At 43.5% G+C, this 18,315-nt stretch overlaps 1 protein-coding gene across 3 annotated transcripts; it reads right to left on the bottom strand.

The window, feature by feature from the left end:
* Positions 1 to 630: 630 nt before the first annotated feature.
* MTHFD2 (methylenetetrahydrofolate dehydrogenase (NADP+ dependent) 2, methenyltetrahydrofolate cyclohydrolase) lies at positions 631 to 17,849 on the bottom strand. Of its 3 annotated transcripts, XM_063789009.1 has the most exons (9): positions 15,794 to 15,998; positions 13,061 to 13,158; positions 9,610 to 9,794; positions 8,072 to 8,194; positions 7,177 to 7,329; positions 5,863 to 5,970; positions 4,610 to 4,702; positions 4,035 to 4,160; positions 631 to 1,850 (listed from the first exon to the last, which is right to left on the bottom strand). In XM_063789009.1, the coding sequence occupies exons 4-9, from the start codon at positions 8,172 to 8,174 to the stop codon at positions 1,687 to 1,689; spliced, it is 747 nt and encodes a 248-aa protein (XP_063645079.1). In that variant the 5' UTR covers positions 8,175 to 8,194; positions 9,610 to 9,794; positions 13,061 to 13,158; positions 15,794 to 15,998; the 3' UTR covers positions 631 to 1,686. The 3 variants fall into 3 exon arrangements, with proteins under 3 accessions (XP_063645079.1, XP_001154612.2, XP_063645080.1); XM_001154612.7 differs by lacking the exon at positions 13,061 to 13,158 and having other exon boundaries at positions 15,794 to 17,849; XM_063789010.1 differs by lacking the exons at positions 9,610 to 9,794; positions 13,061 to 13,158; positions 15,794 to 15,998 and adding an exon at positions 9,411 to 9,496.
* Positions 17,850 to 18,315: the final 466 nt, after the last annotated feature.

Below are 18,315 nucleotides of genomic sequence, written 5' to 3' on the forward strand. Positions count from 1 at the left end.
TGATATAAGACTGTAGGACAGGCCAGGTGCAGTGGCTCACGCCTGTAATCCTAGCATTTTGGGAGGCCGAGGCAGGTGGATCACTTGAGGTCAGGAGTTTGAGACCAGCCTGGCCAATGTGATGAAACCCCATCTCTACTAAAAACACAAAAATGAGCCAGGCATGGTTGCATGCACCTGTAATCCCAGCTACTCAGGAGGCTGAGGCACAAGAATTGTTTGAACCCGAGAGGCAGAGGTTGCAGTGACCCGAGATCATGCCACTGCACTCCAGCCTGGGCAACAGAGCAAGACTCAGTCTCAAAACAAACAAACAAAGAGACTGGAGGACGAGGCTGGTTTCTCCAAAGCTCTTTAAACCTCTGTTTGGGCGTGGGTGGCCCAGGCCTGTAATCCCAGCCCTCTGGGAAGCTGAGGCAAGAGGATTGATTGCTTGAGGCCAGGAGTTCAATACCAGCCCAGGCAACATAGCAAGACCCCCATCTCTACAAAAAAAAAAAAAAAAAAAGAAGAAAAAAATTATCTATTTAAGGCTATAGAAGTAAGTGTTACTGAATATAGGAATATCTACATTGATTAAATGAGAAAAAAACTGGTTAGGTCACAACTAGGAGTCATAGGAAGACAGAATTTCAGAAATTCATACCACACCAGACAGATGTGTTTTATTAAAAAAGAAAGAAAACCCTTTAATCAGAAAGTCTGATTAAATTCAATATTAACTCAAACTCTTAAAAAATTTCTGGAAAAGTCAACAGGATACATACATCACAGAAAAGCAGGCAGCTGCTGACAGTTCTTTGGTGGAAAAGTAAGTTGCATACTTACCCAAGCTGCCCAAATGATTATCAAGCCAAGTTTGTTTTTCAAAAATAGGTTTTAAGATACACCAAAGAAACTATACAATACAAAAATTTAACAATGAAGTTAAAGTATATGGCAAAAGCCAAATATGACAACACATATGTATAATGTAGAAAAGAATCCTTTCAATCCTAGAAAACTAAAATGGGGAGAACTTACTGAAGGGTAACATACATAAAATGAGTACTAATAGTAAGGAATAATCCTAAACATTTTCCCAATAAACTGACTAAGCCTCAAAAGGACAGCTTAGGAAAATGAATAACATGCAGTTTTTCTTTTTTCCTAGCCAATTCAGTTCTACTTAGATAAATCTGGTTACCAATCAATACATATATAAATTAATTTTTTTCTACTCAATTACTACCATTTTTTCTTTTTCACCTTTTCCCTAATTTTCTCTAGCAACACTTTTCCTTTGGTTTGATCAGTTGAACTCAAAAGGTTTGGTATCTAAAATGAGTATCAACTGTTATTGCAATAGCACTTGGGAAATGCAATCCTAGAAAAGGCGAATGTGTAACTGAGGTGCTTGACAAAGTGAAGCATCCATCCTCCATATGGTAATGTCTCCCATATTAATCACTAGGTTAATGGCTGCTCCTGGCTAGATCACAGGACCCTGCATGATACTGGAATGCTCCCTGGTGAGGTACTGCAGAGGTATGTGCAGAAACACCCACCCATTTAAGCTTTCAATAAATACAAGGCATCATTTTAAACCATTTCAGTAGAATAAATTAAAAATATTGCATTTCTATTGGCCTGCTTTGCTTCTTGAGCTGGCCTGGAGTGCTGTTTGTGACACAGAAGACACAGTAGTTAATTAGTGGCTACCCCAAGCTCTTTAGACTTCAGCACTTCTCGCTCTTCAAGCCTCAGCACCTTTTTTGCAGCAATAATGGTATTCTTCATTAGCATTGCCACTGTCATGGGGCCAACACCTCCAGGAACTGGAGTGATATACCCAGCTTTTTGTCTGACTCCTACATAGAAACAAGACAGGCAGGCTGCTTTAGTTATGGCAAAGGACATGTGTGTACTTTAATATATTATTAAACAAGCATGCAAGGAAAAAGTAACATACATAAGCATAAAACTCAAAAATCACATCTACATCATTCAAGGTTTTGTGAACACACTAGTAAAATAACATGCACATACAGAGTTGTTCAAGGAATATTTATACATCTAAGTAACCTATAAAGAAATCTATTAAAGAAATATCTAGTAGGTTAACTGTGTGGGAGTTGTAAGTATAACAGTAATAAGCATTACCTCAATACCTGCCTATAGCATTTTCTTAATTTAATTTTAAGTATAATTTGTCCAAAGCAGAAAGCACAGTAATTTTTTAAAAGTGAGAAGTTAAAAAAAAAAAATTAACCTAATGTTAAAGTGAAAATCCTTACATACCTAGGCATGGGTTTGACTGCTTTAATAAAAACAGAAAGCTAGGAATAGGATTATCAGCATAGGCCGGGTACAGTGGTTCATGCCAGTAATCCCAGCACTCTGGGGGGCTGAGGCAGGGTGTGAGGTGGGGGAGATTGTTTGAGGCCAGGAGTTTGAAACCAGCCTGGGCAACATGGTGAAACCCCATCTCTACAAAAAAATACAAAAATTAGCCAAGTGAGGTGACATGTGCCTATAGTCCCAGCTACTCAGGAAGCTGAGGCAGGAGAATTGCTCGAGCCCAGGAGGCAGAGGTTGCAGTAAGCTGAGATTGTGCCACTGTACTCCAGCCTGGGCAACAGAGAGGGATCCTGTCTCAAAAAAAAAAAAAAAAAAAAAAGGAAAGATAAAAAAGGATTATCAGCATAAAACTCAGATAAACATTCTATCTTAAGAACTGAAAGGAGAGGCCAGGTGCAGTGGCTCACACCTGTAATCCTAGCACTGTTAAAGGCTGAGGCAGGCGGATCACTTGAGGCCAGGAGTTCAAGACTAACCTGGCCAACACAGCCAAATTCATCTCTACTGAAAATACAAAAAATTAGCCGGCATGGTGGCTCATGTCTGTAATCCCTGCTACTTGGGTGGCTAAGGCAGAAGAATCACTTGAACCTGGGAAGTGGAGGTTGCAGTGAGCAGAGATCACACCACTGCACTACAGCCTGGGCAACAGAGTGAGACTCTGCCTCTTAAAAAAAAAAACAGAACTGAAAGAAGAAATCTACTAGTATATTCTAGTATTTCAGGGGTATGGTTTTTTCCTGGACCATTTTAACTTTCTAAGCCTGTGATCTCTCAGTGTGAAAATGAGAAATCTCTAACACTTTTTGGGAAACTCCATGGTTTAGAAAAATCACTTCATCAAATTTTCAAACTTGTTAAAAGTCAAGAAATTGCTTGAATTATGAAATAAGTCTAAGGAAAAAAACAATTCCCTGAAAAGTTTATAACTGCTCTCCATCACTATGATAAAACACCTAAAATAATTCTAGAAAATCTATAATTTTAAAAAGGTTTCTCTAATTCTTGTGAAAAGCCTACTAAGGCCAGGTGCAGTGGCTCATACCTGTAATCCCGGCACTTTGGGAGGCCAAGATGGGTGGATCACTTGAGGCCAGGAGTTCCAGACCAGCCTGGCCAACATGGTGAAACCCCGTCTCTACTAAAAATACACAAAATTAGTTGGGCGTGGTGGCACATGCCTGTAGTCCTGGCTACTGGGGAGGCTTGAAGCACAAGAATCGAAGCTGTGAGGTGGAGGCTGCAGTGAGCCGAGATGGTGCCACTGCACTCCAGCCTGGGTGACAGAATGAGACTGTCTCAAAAAAAAAAAAAAAAAAGAAAGAAACGAAGGAAGAAGGGGGGGGAGGGGAGGGGAAGGAAGGAAGAGAGAGAGATGGAGGGAGGGAAGGAAGGAAAGAAAGAAGGGAAGGAGAGAGGGAGGGAAAAGCATACTGACTGGGCACAGTGGCTCACACCTATAATCCCAACACTTTGGGAGTCCCAGCTACTCGGCAGGCTGAGGCAGAAGAATCGCTTGAACCCAGGAGGCAGAGGTTGCAGTGAGCCGAGATCGCGCCACTGCACTCCAGCCTGGGCAACAGAGTGAGACTCCCATCTCAAAAAAAAAAAAAAAAGTAAATAATCTATCCTAAATGTCCATGAAAGGTAGTATTTATTGATTTCATTTTTAAAAATAAAATTTCACCATTTACCTTCAAAATCCACATCTCCAACCAACTTGGGTTTGGCAGTTACAGGATCGTGAACTCTATTTATTCCCACATCAATGACTGCTGCTCCTTCCTTGATCATATCTGCTGTGATCAGATTTGGAATACCTGGAAATGGAGAAAGGAAAGATCAACTTAGTACTGAAAACAGTCTACCTGTCAGATTCTTGTCTAACTTCAATTTCAAGAGACCCTGAAGAACTAATCAACATGTTTTATTAAAACCTGTTAAAAATATTAACTAAGGAACTATTTACTTTTATTATTTATTTATTTTGGCTCCTGACAGGAAACAAAAGGAACCATTTAAACTTTATACAGTAAATATTAATATAAATATTTTGAAGCTTTAGGAATAACATTTACCCATCTAGACTATAATGGACTGCCAGAAACCGGTATTCCAATCACAACTCTATCCTCATCTTTGTAGGCAGCTCAAAGAATCATTACAAGGGGAATGATGAATAGCAGCTAGGCAGGCGAATTCTAAGATGAGGGGTACAACCTCCTCTTCTGAGGTGAAGTCCTTCCCTCCATCCCCCTTGTGTTCTTACCTGCAGCAGATATTACAATATCTGCAAGAATTGTATGTTTCTTCAACTGCTCTTTGGGAGTATATCGATGAGATATTGTAACAGTGGCATCACCTAGAAAGAAAAAAATAGATGTCTTGATTTCTGACACAAAGCTGGGATTGGATTAGGTCTCAACTAGTCAAGTCATTGTAGAAACTCAACATCTCTGAAAAATAATTGACTTACGGCCAGGTGCAGTGGCTCACGCCTGTAATCCCAGCACTTTGGGAGGCCGAGGTGGGCAGATCACCAGGTCAGGAGTTCAAGGCCAACCTGGCCAACATGGTGAAACCCCGTCTCTACTAAAAATACAAAAATTAGCTGGGCATGGTGGCGCATGCCTGTAATCCCAGCTACTTGGGAGGCTGAGGCATGAGAATCACTTGAACCTGGAAGGTGGAGGTTGCAGTGAGCCAAGATTGTGCCACTGCACCAGCCCGAGCAACAGGGCAAGACTCCATCTCCAGAAAAAAAAAAACAAAAAAAACAAAAAAACTGACTTAATGGCTTGTGCCATATTTTCTGAACAGCTAATTGTCATTTATTTTTTTAAAATTAATACCTAATTTCATATAGCTTTAACCCATTGGTCCCAGCTCGACTGTTTTGAGTCATATAATTAAATTTATTCATCCTATTTTTAAAGCCTTTCAAGAATTTTACCTTTTCTAAGCAAAATATCACTAAAATTACTCAAGGTTGTTTTAAGTATGTTGAAAGATAGTTGAAAGTATATAGTTTTGCCTTTATTTCTGATATAATCATGTAAGGTCATTACTACAATAATTATGTGATAACTGATGGACGAGGCTTTACCTTAGAACCAATTAACAGAACCTGACAGGACACATTACAGTCATATCAATCCAATCCTTTGCAACGGGCTAAAGATTTTTTTCCACTAAATGACACAGTATCTTTGAATAAGAATTGCTCCTTAGCTCCAGCTATCAAAGCTATAGCTGAAATTTTCTAATTGCCTACAACCATGCTTAAACTCAAAACTTAAATTTATTTCTGAAGCTAGTTACATGATAAATGAATAATAAAGAAACTCAGGTGACACTGGGTGCAGCTTCTCTATAAAGGTTACTCCCTGAATTGTCTGTTAACAAAATTTCAACAAATACAAAGTATAACAGAGTTAATACTTCCAAACATGCACAGGATGGCTTCTGAAAGTTCTTACATGGGGAAAAAAGGACAGTGTTCCCTGAAAGCAATTTCCTTACCTCCGGGACGTTCATGCGCCCCATCTGTGTGCAGTAACATTGCAATGGGCATTCCAACATTTTTTGACCTTCCAGCCACAACCACATTCTTCCCTAGGGTTGGAATGCCTATAAAAATATATGTATTGACATTAAAAGTAGTGCCAGTCCAAAGGAAAACAAAGTCAGATGGCCTAGAACATGAGCCCAATTTTGCCTCATCAGTCAACTGGAGCTGTAACTTGCTACACATAAGGGCTAAAAGAAAACAGGAGAAAGCATACTACAGGCTACAAAATGTTACAGGAATGTGCACTGTCACCACTATCAAATCTTAAATTTCCTTCACTGAGGGCTGGGGCGGTGGCTCACACCTGTAATCCCAGCAGGAGGGAGGATTGCTTGAGGCCAGGGAGGCTAAGGTAGGAGAATTGCTTGAGGCCAGGAGTTTGAGACCAGCCTGGGCAGCATGACGAAACCTCTGACTCTTAAAGAAAAAATTAAAAAGAAAAATAGAGGCCGCGCGCGGTGGCTCACACCTGTAATCCCAGCACTTTGGGAGGCCAAGGCAGGTGGATCACAAGGTCAGGAGATCAAGACCATCCTGGCTAACACGGTGAAACCCCGTCTGTACTAAAAATACAAAAAAAAAAAAAGTTAGCCAGGCATGGTGGTGGGCACCTGTAGTCCCAGCTACTCAGGAGGCTGAGGCAGGAGAATGGCGTGAACTCAGGAGGTGGAGCTTGCAGTGAGCCGAGATCACGCCACTGCACTCCAGCCTGGGCAACAGAGCAAGACTCCGTCTCAAAAACAAAAAAAAAAGAAAAAGAAAAATAGAAAATTTCCTCCACTGAGACTTCTGGATTAAAAAGCAAAAACTGTCATAGGCAACTGTTAAGGGCAGGCACGATGGCTCATGACTATAATCCCAGCACTCTGGGAGGCTGAGGGGGCGGATCACCTGAGGTTAGTTCGAGACCAGCTTGGTCAATATGGTGAAACCTGTCTCTACTAGAAATAAAAAAATTAGCCGGGCATGGTGGCACGTGCCTGTAATCCCAGCTACTCAGGAGGCTGAGGCATGAGAATCGCTTGAACTCAGGAGGCAGAGGCTGCAGTGAGCCAAGATCGCGCCACTGCACTCCAGCCTGGGTGACAGCAAGACCCTGTCTCAAAAAAAAAAAAAAAAACCTGTTAAGAGAGGTAAACTTTGGGGAGTAAGACTAGAGGATATGCGGTACGGTTTCCACTCTTTGGGACTGTATGAGTTTTTACCATTTGCCAGTACTACTTTTATAATATTAACACAGACATGCAATTCTGGGATATACCTACCAGTTCGCTTGATTATTTCCCACACACCCCATGGGGTAGCCGGTAACATGGAATACTGATCCAAACACATTCGTCCTACATTAATTACATGAAAGCCATCAACATCCTTGTCTGGAGAAACAGCATTGCAGATCCTTCTCTCATCAATATGCTCTGAAAAAGAAATTGGCACAGTTGCCTTAAATCACCACCGCATAGTCAGCACTGCCTGACTCCAGCTTATCTGCTTCGCAAGGAAATCTATTCTTCTACAGCTTGCCTCTGAGATGTACTTCATCTGCATGGAAGGAACTCGCATAAGCAAAGCCAAACACCAATAGCAAAGCCAATATCGTCTATCACAGCTGCTTCCCTCCACTGTCCTTTGTATCAAGACCACAATACTAAATCAAGGCGTAATTGGTATTCTGAGTTGGTCTGTCCCATTTCTAATAAAATATTCACTCTTTTGAGTTTATTTTGCCTTTAAGCCAAATCCACATGAAGAACCAGGTGTATAAAGTAACAAGGCCTTTTTACCCCTCAGAAATCATTTTAGGTAGGGTATGGTAGTTCATGCCTGTAATCCCAGCACTTTGGGAAGCACAGAGTCCAAGACCAGCCCAGGCAACACAGACAGACTTTCATTTCTAGGAAAAATGTAAAAATTAGCTGGGCATGGTGGACATGCCTATAGTCCTAGCTATTTGGGAGGCTGAGGCAGGAGGATCCCTTGAACCTAGGAGCTTGAGCATGCAATGAGCTATGATTGTAACATTGCACTCCAGCCTGGGTGACAGAGTGAGACAAGGAAAGGAGAGGGAGGAGGAGGGGGATGGGGAGGGAGAGAGAGAGGGAGGGAGAGGGAAAGGAGCAGAAGCAGCAGCAATCATGTTAAATGGAGTCCAAAACTCACCTGGAAGAGGCAACTGAACAAGGAGGCCATCTACATTATCATCATTATTCAGTTTATTGATTAAATTCAACAATTCTTCCTCTGAAATTGAAGCTGGTTTCATAATTGTCTCACTGTTGATTCCTATTATAAGAAATTTTGAGGTTAAAAAAATTTTTGAGGCATTTAATGAGCACTGCTATGTTGCCTACCATACTTGGCTACCATACGGGTTTTGTATCATCACACTCATCCCTAAAAGCTGAAGTAGCTCAAGGAACCTAAAAAAGTAACTTCACAAATATATACACTAGAGAATACTAGCTTAACACATCCTGTATACCTCATTCTATGCAATCCTCATTAACCTTATTTTACAGACAGACTGAGGCTCAGAGAGGTTTAAAAATAAGCGAGCTAGGCCAGGCACAGTAGCTCACGCCTGTAATCCCAGCACTTTGGGAGGCTGAGGCAGGCGCAGATCACCTGAGGCAGGTGGATCACCTGAGGTCGGGAGTTCGACACCAGCCTGACCAACATGGAGAAACCTCATCTCTACTAAAAACACAAAATTCGCCAGGCATGGTGGCCCATGCCTATAATCCCAGCTACTCGGTAGGCTGAGGCAGGAGAATCACTTGAACCCGGGAGGCGGAGGTTGCGGAGAGCCGAGATCACGCCGTTGCACTCCAGCCTGGGCAACAAGAGCGAAACGCTGTCTCAAAAAACAAAACAAAATGCCATGGCTTGCCATTATCTAGAGGTTTCTAAAGGCTTTCAGTTAAAAGAGCAGGAGGCCTCACTCCTCAATAATAAAGAACAGAGAAAACCACAGGCTTACAGGCCAGTAACCCCACCCAGCCACGCGAGTGGTTTCACAGCCCTTCGAAGGAAAGGCCACCTGCTGCTCAGACCACAGGCCCACAGATGGGCAGGCAGAGGCATATCTGAGCCTGCCCACCCACCTCTTGTCCACAGACACACAGTAATCTGTGGTACCGTGAGACCTAGAACACAAACCCCATCATCCAGACCTGAACTGCTTCTAAACTGCATGTTTGGCTTTAGAACCAATCGGTGAAGAACTTGAAAGCTATTTCCCAGAAGTCAAGAGTCATTTCCTTCAAATCTACGACTGTGTTCCTGACCTCATCACTGAGGTCACCTAATACTGTATTGCTCAATCATGCCCCCTAAGCCTCTAAGGCTTTAAGCTGCAAACACTCAAACACCTCCACTGGAGACCCATTATTGCTCAAGGAAAGCAAATGTAAAATGCATTCAGGGTCACCTATCAAATATAAAGACTAAGAACAGAATGTAGCTTATATTCTTTCCAGAAGCCACAGAGAATACCAACCAGTATCTCCTGTCCTAGTGTATAAACCCCGAAAGATATAGTCTGATTTCCTATGACAAAGTTTTGGGATACAGTTCAATCACATTAGCCTCCTCTGCTTGGGTTTCCTAATCAGAAAAAAGAAATCATAAATTAGAATGGACTTTGCCTCATATAAACCTCAACTGAACCGCAGTCGAGGTCTCAGAAGGACACATACCCACAGCTGCAGCTGCCCTGGTTTTGTTGAGGACGTAGGAGTGACTTGCAGGATTCTCGCCAACCAGGATCACGCTCAGGTGTGGCCGTTTGTTGCCTGAGGCCACCCACTCTTCTACCTCCTGCCGCACTTCCTGCTTGATCTGCTGGGCCAGTTTCCTTCCAGAAATGACAACAGCTTCATTTCTGCAGAAGGCAACAGAGTCACAAAACCAAGTAACTTGAATTTTTATAAAAACTAAAACTCTGCCAGGTGTAGTGGCTTATGCCTGTAATCCCAGCACTTCGGGAGGCCGGGGCAGGAGGATGGCTTGAGCCCAGGAGTTTGAGACTGGCCTGGGCAACATGGCAAAACCCTGTCTCTGCTAAATAAATAAATAAATGAATGAATGAATATATCCAGCTACATATGGAGGGGGATAAAGTTGATAGAAATCATTATTATCATTAATTTGAAGCTCAGAGAGTTTAAGTGACTGACAGCGCTTGGTCAAGCTGAGTCTCACATCAGTCTGGGCTCTTAACTGCTACACCACCCTGCGCCCTGATCATTACTAAGTGTTTTACAGTTTTAATTTGCAATTGTTTGACCCCTCACCATGAGGTTAAATAGTTTTTCTTATCTGCTTGTATGCCATTTGTAGTTCGTGTTTTGTCCCTGTTGTTAGCAGCCAGGCATGTATTTCAAATCATTTCCCAGTCAACTGACTTCATTTTTATGGTGGTTTAAATCGATAAATTATATTCTGTAGTTGAATAAACAAACAATATAGGCCGGGCACGATGGCTCACGTTTGTAATCCCAGCACTTTGGGAGGCCGAGGAGGGCAGATCACAAGGTAAGGAGTTCGAGACCAGCCTGGCCAACACATGAAACCCTGTCTCTACTAAAAATACAAAAATTAGCCAGGATGGTGGTGCGTGCCTATAATCCCAGCTACTCGGGAGGCTGAGGCAGGAGAATCGCTTGAACCCAGGAGGCAGAGGTTACAGTCAGCTGATATCACCCCACTGCACTCTAGCCTGGGCGACAGAGAAAGACTCCATCTCAAAAAAATAAGCTAAACTAAACTAAACTAAAATAAAGTAGATGAGCATCGCTTCCTTAAGTAAAATGATCCCATTAAAAAAAGCCTTTCCCTTTAGATCTCTGTCCTTGGTGTCATGAAGACTGCTCTAACCTCAAGACCAATGAAGTAATCTCTTATATTCTAAAACCTAACATCAAGGTACTGAATATCCTGTAGGGTCAGATAAAATTAATTCTCAAGATAACTGCTAATTTTTTTATTTATTTTTTTTGAGACAGAGTCTTGCTCTGTTGCCCAGGCTGGAGCAATCTCAGCTCACTGCAGCCTCCCAGGTTCATGCAATTCTCCAGCTTTTGTCTCCATAGCTGGGAATACAGGCACCCACCACTGCACCCGGCCAGTAACTGCTAATTTAAATGGGATTTTAAAGCTTTCACAATCTTTAGGCCTTCAATAAGTGTTTTTTATTGCATTATGATTAAATACCAACTTTAAACCAAATCTCAACATCTTAGATATAATGCAATAATCTTATATATAAACTTTATCTTAATCTGTATTGCATCTTGTGAAGTATGAAATTATTATAATCTGGCCAGGCACAGTGGCTCATGCCTGTAATCCTAGCATTTTGGGAGGCCAAGGTGGGCAGATCACTTGAGGTAATGGGTTTGAGACCAGCCTGGCCAACATGGCGAAACCCCGCCTCTACTAAAACTACAAAAATTTGCCAGGCATGGTGGCAGGACCCCGTAATTGTAATCTCAGCTACTCGGGAGCTGAGGTAGGAGAATATCTCGAACCCAGGAGGCGTAGGTTGCAGTGAGCCAAGATCACGCCACTGCACTCCAGACTGTGTAACAGGGCAAGACTCCATCTCAAAAAAAGAAAAAAGTTACAATCTTACAGCAAATCAAATACTTTTACCCTGATTTTATATAATACTAGCATGGCACAACATATAATAGCATTTAATTATACCCATGGTATATGAAGAAATTGAAAACATATTAATATTCACAATTCCATTTCAGAATTAGAGACGAAGAGGACTTCATTAAAAGGGTTTTGCAGGCCGGGCATGGTGGCTCACATCTGTAATCCCAACACTTCGGGAAGCCAAGGTAGGCAGATCATGAGGTCAGGAGATTGAGACCATCCTGGCTTACATGGTGAAACCCCGTCTCTACTAAAAATACAAAAAATTAGCCGGGCATGGTGGCACGCACCTGTAGACCCAGCTACTTGGGAGGCTGAGGCAGGAGAATCGATTGAACCCGGGAGGCAGAGGTTGCAGTGAGCAGAGATTGCCATGAGCGGAGATCGTGCCACTGCACTCCAGCCTGGGCAACAGAGTCAGACTCCATCTCCAAAAAAAAAAATTAAAATAGGGGGGTTTTGCTGATACAAATACACCTGGCAACATTCCTCATTCCTGATTTGTATTAGTACCTGGAATGCCCACCGCAGGCCAAAAATACATTCCTAATCCTGGAACACTACAGAGTGAAAGACTACTTTAAAACGGCTTAGAACAGTCATTTATGTTGAATGAAATAACAAACATATATAATGTGCCAGGCATATATGTTCAATAAAACTAATTTCTTACTCTTTTATCTTGGTTTTATATATATATGTATATATACACACACATACACATGTATCCTTAAAATAGATACACTTACACATACTCATAAGGAGATATATATAAGTATATACACTATATGTATATCTAGTCAGTGAGAATGACTTAGCTTGCACCTCATAAAAAGTTTCTTTTGAAAGCAGTAAACTTAGAGAAAATGGTATTAGCACATTCAGATAAAATCATATACTAAAGTTAAGGACACAGGGTTCTGGGAAAAGCCAGTGTTCCAAGTCCCAAACTTTGCTTCCAAAAGCAGGTTCTGGATGTTATGCCAATTTGCTTAAAAAAAAAAAAAGAAAAGAAAAACAGTCAAAGAGTAACAAGAACCAAAAACAAAGTCACATGCAATGAATATCTTTCATAGTATAACTGTCAGCCCTCCTCTGCTTCCCACAACTCTGCAAAATGTGAAATACAGCCTTGGGAGTGAGTCATTAACTAATTTAGCATCATCTCTTTTGCCAAGGGGCAGATTAACTGCTACCCCAAAATAAACAGGGAAATGGAGAGTCAGCTAAGTCCCACGGGGAATCCAAAATTGTAACTATATTAGCTAACATTTATCCCAGAATTAAATGCATTCACAGATGTGTTTAGGAAAAATTCCCAGGGCTGGGCATGGTGGCACAGGCCTTGTAATCCCAGCATTTTGGGAGGCCAAGTTCAAGACTAGCGTGGGCAACATGGTGAGACCCCATCTCTACTAAAAGTTAAAAAAAAAAAAAATTAGCCAGGCATGGTGGTATGCTCCTGTGGTCCCAGTTACTCACAAGCTGAGGTGGGAGGATCACTTGAGCCCAGGAGGTCAAGGCTGCAGTAAGCCGTGATTGCAGCACTGCACTCCAACCTGACCTAGGGAGAGATTCCCCTGCCAAAAAAGAAAAAAAAAAGGAAAGAAAAAATCCCATTAAGATAGGTAATCAACAGAATAGGAAGAAGTCAAGAGGACTGTTCAAATAAAATCCAAAACTGTGGCTCATGCCTGTAATCCCTGCATTTTGGGAGGCCAAGGTGGGTGGATCATTTGAGGTCAGGAGGTCGAGACCAGCCTGGCCAACATGGTGAAACCCTGTCTCTACTAAAAATACAAAAATTAGCAGGGCATGGTGGTGTGCGCCTATAGTCCCAGCTGTTTGGGAGGCTGAGGTAGGAGAACAGCTTGAACCCAGGAGGCAGAGGTTGCAGTGAGCCAAGATTGCACCATTGCACTCCAGCCTGGGCAACAAAGTAAGGCTCCGTCTCAAAAAATAAAATAAAATTCAAAACTAAAATCCAAGTGAGTAGCATCTTCACTTTCCTTTTAATTCAACAGCTTACAGTACTGTAATTTTCCATGAGAAATTAGTATCAGGGCATTTTACAATTCATAATCAAGTGATTTAGGGAAGAGTTGTTATCAATTATTAATGGGAAAAATAATGAGTGAAGGAAGACATAATGGAGAATGGAACAAACATCTATTAAACACTAGGTGTTTTGCTTAGACTTTAACATATATTACTCTGTTACCTTGGGACTATTATAACAACACTGTAATACAGAAGATGAAACTGAGGATAGTAGAAACAAGATTCAAAGGCAAACTTCTGCCTCTAAAGTCCATTGACTTCCTAATCCCACTGTCTCCTAGGCTACTATTTCTCCAACCATAGGTTTATGTTCCTGAAACTCTCATACCATCCAACAAAGAAAAAAAAAAAAGAATGCAGACTCATATTTTTAAAAGGATACAACTTTTTAAAAATAAGCAGTATTTAAAAATAAACAGTATTTTAAAAAATAAGCAGCAGTAAGAAAGCAATATGTGGGAATTGTAAATAGCAAATGTGCAGTACAGATAATATGGATTGCTTTCAGAGATGTGGATGAAGCTTACTTGTTCTTTCAGAAAGGTAGTGAAAAGAGCATTTGTTATTGGAGAGTGTAGACAAACTGGCCCAGTTCTTTAGGTAATGAATGAGAGCATCTTTATAAATCTCTTTTGGACCATGGAAGCCTAGGAAAGGTCTGGTCCACAGTCACATGAGGCCAGTACTCAGGAAGAGGGAGACGGGGAGAAAACACACCGTAACGAAACATGGGGGAGGTCAAGAGTCAGACCAGGGAAAACCCTGAAAGTCCCCTCCCACGTTTTCCTTCAAGAACTCATTGCTCCAACAAGCAGCGCCTTTGAAATATTTCTAACAGCATTTCTGCACTGACTGGAAATTACACGCGTGTTCTGCCCCTTGTCAGGAACATGAGCTCCATTAAGAACAGTTTTTCTCATCTCTGAATTCGCACAGCTTGGCATAGTGTCTGGTACACAGTGAACGTTAGATGAAAAAAAGGGGCTGATGTTGTAAGGTGCAGGGCTCTAACAATGCCAACAATGCCAGCGCTCTAATGACCGACCAAATCACCTTCCCAAGGAAACCCAAAAATGCAAACAGAGCTTTTCCTTTCCTCCTCCCCGGTATATTTTTCCCAATTTTGTTATTGTGGTAAAATTCACATAACATAAACCTTATCAACTTTTTTTTTTTTTTTTTTTTTTTTGAGACAGGGTCTCGCTCTGTCGCCCAGACTGGAGTGCAGTGGTGCAATCACGGCTCACTGCAGCCTCGAACTCCCGGGCTCAAGCGATTCTCGTGCCTCAGCCTCGGTGCGTGTCACCACGCCCGGCCCATCCTAACCATTTTTAAGTGCAGTTCAGTGGTATTAAATACGTTCATATGTTGTGCAACCATCACCACCATCCATCTTCAGAACTCTTCATCTTGTAAAACTGAAATTCTGCAAGTACCGCTGAAATATGGGTACTTGTCACTCTCCATTCCCCCTTTCCCTAAGGCCCTGGGAGCCTCCCGGATGTTTGCCACCTCTATGTACGCAGCCCGGCACTGACCGGCTCGGGTGGGCTGCAGCCAAAGCTAGGGTGCCCAGAGTCCGTTCCTGTTCCTGGCAGAGCGGAGGCAGCGCGGGCCACTCCCACCGGCGGAGGGAGGAGGGCGGCGCGGAGACCCCGAGCAAGTCGGCTCCGCGATTTCATCAGCTGCAGCAGCGCCCTCCGCCGCTAGGGTCCCCGCAAGGACAGCTCGCCGAGGGCTGCTCTTTTGGAACCCTCGCCTGTTCTCCCGCAGACGACTCTCAGCATCCCAGCCAGAGGCGGCCGGCGCTGTCGGAAGGCTCTGCGTAAACTGATGCCTTCGCGTTCCGCACGCCACCCCCGTCCCGCCCGCCGACTGGCCACGGGCCCCGGCGACGCCCCGAGTCGCAGGAGAGCGGCTCCCTCCGAAAGGCGGGCTTCGGGTACCAGCCCTCCGCGCCGAGGAAGCGCCCCAGTCGAGAGCTGCGGCGGCGCTCGGTGCCACGTCGCCCCGCCACACCCCTCAGCGGCCACCACCGCCGGGGCGGAGATGTTCGGGAAGGACTTCCCTCGGTGTCCCTCGGGGGCCCGGCGTGCCCCTCGCCCTCCGTTCCCCTCAGCTTTCCGCCCTGACCGAGCTCTGTGACCCTCTTACCGAACTGCCGCGAGGTGGAAAGGGCGAAGGCGAAGGGAGCAGCTGTGCGCGGGCTGCAGCAGCCGGGCAGCCAAAGCAGACATTAGAGAAGTCGCAGCCATAGCCCGCGCCGGTGACCGCGCCGGTGACTGCGCCGGGAGAGAAGCGCGCGCGCGGGCCACGCGGTTATACTGCGGCCTCGTGGCAGGCCCCGCCTCCCTCCGCCACCCATTGGTCCCTGCCGCATGCCACTGGCTGTCTGTTGAGCCAGCTGGAGCCGAAGGGGCCAACCGGTTTTCTTTATTAAACGTAAGCGAAGTCCGAAAGAGCCCTGCTTTTGATTGGAGCCAGAAGAGCCTGAAGCGAGGTCCTGTAAGGCGCCGAAGCCTCGGCAACGTGCCATGATAGGCTGAGGAAGTCAAACTCCTGCCTGACGCCGCTAGTGTCACCGAAGGCCGGACAACACAAGAGAAAAGTTCATTCATTCATTCGTTGAACAATTATATGAGCGCCTACTGTGTGCCAAGCACTGTAAAGGGTGGATGAAAAGACAAGCTGATAGAATGCCAACGAATAGAAGTGAAAGGAATGATGGAGTTAGAAAATCACCATTTTCCAAAATCAGTACATGGTGGCGCGTGACTACAGTACCAGCTACTGGGGAGGCTGAGGTGGAAGGATCACCTGAGTTCAGGAGGTTGAGGCTGCAGTGAGCTGAAGGCGCGCCATTGCACTCCAGCCTGGGCGACGAGAGTGAGACCATATCTCAAAACAACAACAAAAAAAGTAAAATCATAAAAGATATTCAGAGACAGACGTCAGGGTTGCATGTGCAACCCTGATTCGGAAGCAGCAATAGATGTCAAAACAACTGGGTGAAAGTTGGATGAGGAGCAAGATATTTACATATAGGGTTGCCAGATCTAGCAAATAAAAACACAAGATGCCCAATCAAATCAGAATTTTAGATAAACACTTTGGGAGGTCATATTTATACTTTATTTATGGCTTATCTGGAATTCAGATTCAACTGGGCTTCCTGTATTTTTTCCCGCAAACTTTTTGCATAGTCTCAAAGTATCTCTCCCGCAAGGAAACTTAAGGAGGGCAGGGCGCGGTGGCTCACGCCTGTAATCCCCAGCACTTTGGGAGGTCAAGGCAGACGGATCACCTGAGGCCAGGAGTTCGAGACCAACCTGGCCAATGTGTTGAAACCCCCGTCTCTACTAAAAACACAAAAAATTATCTGAGCATCGTGGCGGACGCTGTAATCCCAGCTACTGGGGAGACTGAGGCATGAGAATCGCTTGAATCTGGGAGGCAGAGGTTGCAGGGAGCCGAGACTGTGCCACTGCACTTCACCCTGGGCAACAAAAAGACTCTGTCTCAAAACACAAAACAAACAAACAAACAAAGAACAGGGGAAACCAATCCTGTCAACACCTTGACCTTTACTTCTAGCCTCCAGGAAGGAAAGGAAAATGGTAAATTTACAGTGAAGAAACATGACAGTTACTGCTTCAACCACGTGATCAAAGTTAGCACCACCCAGTAAGGGAACACACATATGTGCCTTCTGATAGGATCCATTGAGGAGACACATCACTTCGTAGCTCTTAACAAGTCTGTAAATTTAATAAGGTGATTTTCCTAAACCAATGAGTCTCCTAAAAACGGTTACAGATTCCTCATTTCACATTGAGAAGAAAGATCACAGACCTAGAATGTTAAAACTGTCCAGGAAAAAAAACAGTTGTAAAGCTTTGGAACACACTAGTAGATCTTAATCTATTCACAAGGAAATATCAGACAAGCCCAAAGTGAGAGATATTCTACAAGATAAATTGCTTGTACTCTTGACAGCTCCAAGGCCATGAAAGACAAAGAATGAGAAACTGGTTCTCCATTAAAGGAGCCTAGACATGACAGCTAAATGCTGTTTGATTCTGGATTGGATTCTGGACCCAAAACTTTTTGTCTTTCTTTTTTTCTCTTTCTTGCTTCTTTTTTTCTCTCTTTTGCTATAGATGACATTATAGGACAATTGGCAAAATATGAATAAAGTCTGCAACTAGCTAATAGCATTTTATCAGTGTTAGCTAATCGCATGCAGTAATGTAAGAGAATATATTGCACTTGCTTCTAGTACTAAAGGACCATGTCTGTAACTTACTTTTGAATAGTTCAGAAAAAAATAATGCTTTGTATGTATAAGTTGGCTAGGGCTGCCATAACAAAATAACACAGACTGAGTCATTTAAACAACAGAAATGGGCTGAGTGCAGTGGCTCACGCCTGTAATCCCAGCACTTTGGGAGGCTGGGGCGGGCGGATCACCTCAGATCAGGATTTTGAGACCACCCTGGCCAACATGGTGAAACCCTGTCTCTACTAAAAATACAAAAATTAGCCAGGCATGGTTTCACATGCCTGTAATCCCAGCTACTTGAGAGACTGAGGCAGGAGAATTGCTAGAATCCAGGAGGCCGACGTTGCAGTGAGCCGAGATTGCACCACTGCACTTTAGCCTGGGCAACAGTGAG

The sequence above is a fragment of the Pan troglodytes genome, chromosome 12 (assembly GCF_028858775.2).
Source record: "Pan troglodytes isolate AG18354 chromosome 12, NHGRI_mPanTro3-v2.0_pri, whole genome shotgun sequence".
NCBI lineage: Eukaryota > Metazoa > Chordata > Mammalia > Primates > Hominidae > Pan > Pan troglodytes.